The sequence below is a fragment of the Girardinichthys multiradiatus genome, chromosome 22 (assembly GCF_021462225.1).
Source record: "Girardinichthys multiradiatus isolate DD_20200921_A chromosome 22, DD_fGirMul_XY1, whole genome shotgun sequence".
In the NCBI taxonomy this organism is placed as follows: Eukaryota; Metazoa; Chordata; class Actinopteri; order Cyprinodontiformes; family Goodeidae; genus Girardinichthys; species Girardinichthys multiradiatus.
In genome coordinates this window covers 17,122,933-17,128,982 of record NC_061814.1, presented here as the reverse complement: position 1 = coordinate 17,128,982, position 6,050 = coordinate 17,122,933, and the positions used below count along the sequence as shown (strand labels likewise).

Here is a 6,050-nt window from a genome sequence, read left to right as displayed (position 1 = left end):
TGCATAAAATTATTCACAACCTGAGGATGCATTCCCTCCTGGATAAAGAGTTGCCATCTAATATTAGAGTCACTGCAATTGTCCTTGCAGTCGGATGTAGGAAAATAAACGCAGCATTGTTTTTAAAGCATGTAGTGTGTTTGAGGGGTGCTAGTAGTGCGGATGTCGTGCAGCACGCAGACGTAATGACCCTGTGTGTGATGCAGACAGTGTGTGGAGCCCCAGCGGTGCATCCTCTCACCGACTGCAGCCACGGAGCAGCGGCGGCAGCGCGCCTGCGCAGTGCATCCAGGGGAGCCTGGCGGAGATCGGTGCTGAAGCGGGGCGGATGGCAGGAAAAGCAGCGGCGATGGACACGATTACACCGCGGGATTCCCATTCACGATGTCTTTAGATATGCGTCGCGACGCCGCGTTTTCACCCACATCACTGTAGGACAGTGACAGGCCAGCGTAAAGGGGTAAGACTCTGCTTGTTCTGGCTAACTGGGGTTAGCCGCTGCCGCCTCCTCTCGCTGTCAGTGATAGCGGCTTTCGGGCTAAAGCTAGCCAACGAGAAAGTGGGTGGTGTTTGATTTCTGGAGAGACACAGTGCGACAATCGGCACCGAACTGCTCTCTCCCTGGCTGGTTTGTCATTCAGTGGTGTCAGCTGGGAGGGCTTCCCCTCTCTTAGTGCTGATCGGACCCGCAGCGGCTGGGCTCAGATGGTTCGAGCAGCTGCAAACGACCCAGACCAGCAGGCTAGCCAGCACAGCTAGTGCCTATAGAAGCGGGGTCCGATGAGCTTGTGTACTTCATATCTGAAGATATGCAAAGGCCTTTTTAGGCTGACACCCAAGATCCTTGGTTGTGACAGCTCACCGAGGCTGTCTAAAACCATCTTGTCAGGTTTATGTGTTGAAAGAAGATTTTGCCACAGTCTGACACTGTTTTCCTCTCTTATATCTTAATGGAACAGAGAGATCCTGCGGTGCACAGCTGAAGGAACACCCACACTGCAGTTTCCCATGGGTGTGTTGAGTCAGAGCAACACAGGTTATGTTGCAACTGCATCCTGGGACACTTCCTTATAAATCCCATTAACTTGTACCCTTCACTTAAACATAGCAAACACCGTGAGCGTTCTTAGCAGCATGTTTCAGACTGTGAGGGGGAGATATTTCACTTGAGGATGTTTACATGCAGCAGTAAAACATTATAGAACCTGTGATTACTCAGTATGCTAGATGATGTTTGGTCTCATAGCAACAATTATGCTTGTCGTTGTTAAAAGCCTGCTGTATCCTTTTAGTAGATTTCTCAGTTTAGTGAGGAGTATTGATTTGTTGCTAATAATTTGTTTGATTAATTGATGAGGGGCATGGGAGGATCTTATAACAGACTGCACAGTTCACACACTAAGTGGCCAACAATTTAAAAACCCAATTTTAGAATATTATCCCTTTCTGCTGTGCTAATAGGTGCATATCAAGCAGATATTAGGTGGTTAATTAGCCGGGCTACCTGCTCAAGGAGTTCCTGCAGTCAGCTGCTTTACACACATGTTGCTCATAGCTTGTCAACTGTACCTTTAAAAAAAAAAAACACACTTTCCTTAATAAGAACGATGGATGGCAATTGATTTTTTTTTTAAGCCGGAAAACTGGATTAAAGTTTAGAGAAGTTAAGAGAACTGTGTACCACGGGAATGGTTTGATATAAAATTTTAACTTAACTTTAAAACTTCTTGACCGGGCCATGTCTTACCCAGTTTTTTTCTGAATGCATTAAAATAAAGAAATTTTAATAGGCAGCTTATCCAATGAGCAACCAATTCTTTCTTGCAGATACATATTTAAGGAAGTTACTTTGGGGCTGTCTACTTCCTGGAAATTAACTGTGGTAAATCTCTCAAGTGTAATGTAAAAAGAAATCCTTATCTTTGCACACGGCTATGCAAAATCCCTTTTCAAAGGCTCTTAAAATACAGGAGAACCCTTTGTTTTCAACCCAGTTTTTGAAACTGCCATCAGAAGATATGAAAGCTTCTCTCTTTGCAGGGCTCTGCAGAACGGTACTGACCAGTCACTTTTCTTTGCTTGCATTTTCCATGCTTATTTTAACAGGACATTGCTTGTTCTGAACAAGCCTCTGGTGTTGGATCAATACCTGAACTCCATAAAGTGGCTGGGATTGGTTAATTCAATGTTGAAAAACGTTCAATAAAAGGATAGTTCAGTCTTTTTTCAAGTAGGGTGCTGTGGAGAGGTTATGAGTAGTTATTGTCTTACTCACAGTTGACACACAGACAAATTAATGGCTGATCAGAGTGGGGTCAAAGCCGTAGCACACTTCTATCATTTTAAAACTTCAGCCTCAAAATCTTCTTGCTGGCCAATTTATAAACCTTTAAATCATTATTATATTTGTGTTACACAGACTATTAGAGCTGCGTATGTTTTGCTAAATCAGAATCTGGATTTTCCTGCAAGCGGTTTCATTGTCTAAACATGGCTGGTGCTGATGCTGATTCGTACACGGATTTGCAAAAGAACTGATTCATTTTTTCCACAATCAAAGAGTCAGTTCGGGCCACTTCGTTACTGTATATGTCTCCTCCAATAAATGTTTGCTTTTGTGGAGGGTTGCAGTTCTTTCGGTTTGATTCTGCCTCCAGTTCCTTGAAAAATTGGTTCCTTCCTTCTGGCCAAGTTAAGGGTTGGAGCTAAGAGCAGTTGAGACTGCTATGCTGTCTGATCTTTGATCCGTAGCTCTAGGCTTGTTATCAGGGTCAATGTCTAGCAAGGTTTTGAAAAGTCATGGTTTGAAATCCGGTCACATTCACTACTGGTCAGCTGACTACTATAAGGCTCCTTCACTTTTTCCTCGCTTACAAGACAAAATAATCGATCCATTTGTAAATATTTCCAGTTGCAAGAAACATGGAGTCAAGCTAAAATTAAAGGCACACCACCCATCATACTTAAGCTAATGCTTATTAAAACAGCCAGCAAGCTACGAGCGGGACGTCTGTTAAACAGCTGTTTTACTTAAATCTTTTAATCAAAATAACAGTAAAATAAATATTACATTATTAGAACTGTCATAATGAATGTGTCATTTTATTTCAACAGCGGTAAGAATAATTTTTAAATAAAAGTATTTAAACATTTTGGTTCAACAATGTTATGTTTATACTTAGATACAGATAAACCGCTACATTTTTACTTGAGTTGATCATGCTGTAAGAATCTAAAACTGTTTCCAGACCGTCAACTTCCTTCTTTCCATAAGGTGGGAAAAGTTCTGTGAGTTTCCTCTTACTTCAGTCGAATAACACAGCTGACTAACAGCTGGCACCCTTTGGAACCAGACCGCCACTTTAGCCTGGATGCAACCTGAGAAATCACTTTGTATGTCAAGTCATGAAAATCAATTCAAACCACAGGAAATATAGTTCGTGGTTTTAAAACTTTGACTTCTGAAAGTTTTGAAACCACCCTCTACTTGTCCCTAATCTTTAACCTGGTTCACTAGACTCCATGATGGTATAAAAAGGTGAAAACAACCACTTTTAGGATGGTTGTAGTAGACTTACTGCAGCTAAGAGCATTTATCAGTACTCTCTGAACCCCCGCCCTCGACAGAGCCCTATTTTTAGCAAGATAAATGTGCAAGTGTACTTCCTGTGGCTTTCTGCTGTGAAATGTTAAATGTGGAACTTTATTTCCATCTGCTAATCTGTAAAGATTTGAGTGTATCTTGTGAATGCACAGTATTAGGAAAGGCCACAAGATAATTACACTGCTCAAAAAAATAAAGGAAACACTCAAATAACACATCCTAGATCTGAATGAATAAAATATTCTCATTGAATACTTTGTTCTGTACAAAGTTGAATGTGCTGACAACAAAATTATCAATGGAAATCAAATTTATTAACCAATGGAGGCCTGGATTTGGAGTCACGCAAAATTAAAGTGGAAAAACACATGGTGTTGGGCTGTGAGCACAACCCCCATTTGTGGACATCGGGCCCTCATACCATCCTCATGGAGTCGGTTTCTAACCGTTTGTGCAGACACATGCACATTTGTGGCCTGCTGGAGGTCATTTTGCAGGGCTCTGGCTGTGCTCCTCCTGTTCCTCCTTGCACAAAGGTGGAGGTAGTGGTCCTGCTGCTGGGTTGTTGCCCTCCTACGGCCTCCTCCACGTCTCCTGGTATACTGGCTTGTCTCCTGGTAGCGCCTCCAGGCTCTGGACACTACGCTGACAGACACAGCAAACCTTCTTGCCACAGCTCGCATTGGTGTGCCATCCTGGATGAGCTGCACTACCTGAGCCACTTGTGTGGGTTGTAGAGTCCATCTCATGCTACCATGAGTGTGAAAGCACCACCAACATTCAAAAGTGACCAAAACATCAGCCAGAAAGCATCGGTACTGAGAAGTGGTCTGTGGTCCCCACCTGCAGAACCACTCCTTTATTGAGTGTCTTGCTAATCGCCAAAGATTTCCCCCTGTTGTCTCTTCCATTTGAACAACAGGATGTGAAACTGATTGTCAATCAGTGTTGCTTCCTAAGAGGACAGTTTGATTTCAGAGAAGTTTGATTTACTTGGAGTTATATTGTGTTGTTAAAGTGTTCTCTTTATTTTTTTTCAGCAGTGTATTTCCCCACACGCTAAAAACGTGTGACCATATTATAAGTATATAAGTATTTCGCTTTTTGCAATCTGACCAGAGGCTCATCTTGTTTTCCTTTTGCAAAATTGACATGATGATTAGTCTGTAAATCATTTCAGCACCTAAACCAATAGGGCTTTTGTGATTGCATAGTATAACAGAGATCAGAAATACCATTTTAGTAAAAAACAAATACACTATACGGTTTACAATACAGTAAATACACATTACTTAATGTTTAAAAAAAGGCTTGTTAAAAAGATATTGATTTAGATTTATTATATGTATTGATTTATGATTAAAACAAGTTGAATTAATCTGGCATCGCCCTGTGTTTTTCAGATGCCGTACATTCGCTGCCTCCTGTTCTCTCAAGTCTAGAAAGGATTGTTTTTGTTGAGGTCCGAGGAAGCCGACGTTGAGAGATGCAAAACGGGAAAACGGGTTAAGGAAGCCGGGGGAGAAAAGTCGTCAAATCTCACCTCATCTCTCTGGTGTTCCTTCCTGTGCTTGTCGGTCAGGGATGGTGACACCAGTAACCTCTCCTCCTCTCCGTGGTGAAACGTACCTCCTCGCCTCGTCCCACTGCTCCAGCGAGCCAAACAGCCAGCGCGCTTGCCGTACAGCCACTCAGACAGCCCACCAGTCAGTCACTTTGTCGACCAGCTTGCTATCAACCAGCAACCTATTACCTCACGCCATGACTGCTTCGTCTGACCTGTGTTTAGGAACTCATTAATTCATGGTAAGTGTTAAGGACTGCCATATATTTTTGTGTGTTCACTTTAAACTTCCTTAATTTTTTACAGTTATTTTCCGCATAAAAAAAAAATGTAATATTGTGAATATTGTAGTACATATATTTCTTATTTTAATGTGTATTTAATTTGATTTGTGTTGTTTGGGGCCTGATTGTCAACGCAATTTATTCTGCAGAGTTGATTTTAGACAAAAAAAAACAAGCTTTTAACCTCTAAACATTGTGACAATAGCAGTTCGTTAGCTAATAAACATCTCAGGTAACTGAATCTTTTAAATACAGACATGAACAAATGAGGACACGTGACCACAGCCTGTGATTCTTCTAAAATATTTGGGCAGATTAATATTTTATATAAAATTTAACAGTATTGAGAAATGTAATTAATATAAATACAGTGTAAAAACTGAAAAAAGACCTTTAGAATTTTTCTGTAAAATGTAATAACATATGCTATTTTTAGGAAGGAATAAATTAGGACACCCTCATCAGGTGCACATGATTAGGACAATGTTCCTCAGCTCTTTGAAGGAGGTTCGCTTCAATCTCCTGGCTGTTCAGCTGCCTGGTTCCTTTTAAAAGACGGTTTGTAGCAACCTTTGAGTGTGGTGAGGATCTAAAGAGG

At 41.4% G+C, this 6,050-nt stretch overlaps 1 protein-coding gene across 1 annotated transcript in view; it reads left to right on the top strand.

Moving 5' to 3' along the window:
- Positions 1-226: 226 nt before the first annotated feature.
- Positions 227-6,050, top strand: part of rgs17 (regulator of G protein signaling 17) — a 37,345-nt gene continuing 31,521 nt past the window's right edge. Inside the window, exons 1-2 of the mRNA XM_047352023.1 lie at positions 227-460; positions 5,008-5,410. Of these exons, the coding sequence (XP_047207979.1) occupies positions 5,408-5,410 (3 nt within the window). The 5' untranslated portion in view covers positions 227-460; positions 5,008-5,407. The remainder of the gene's footprint in view (positions 461-5,007; positions 5,411-6,050) is intronic.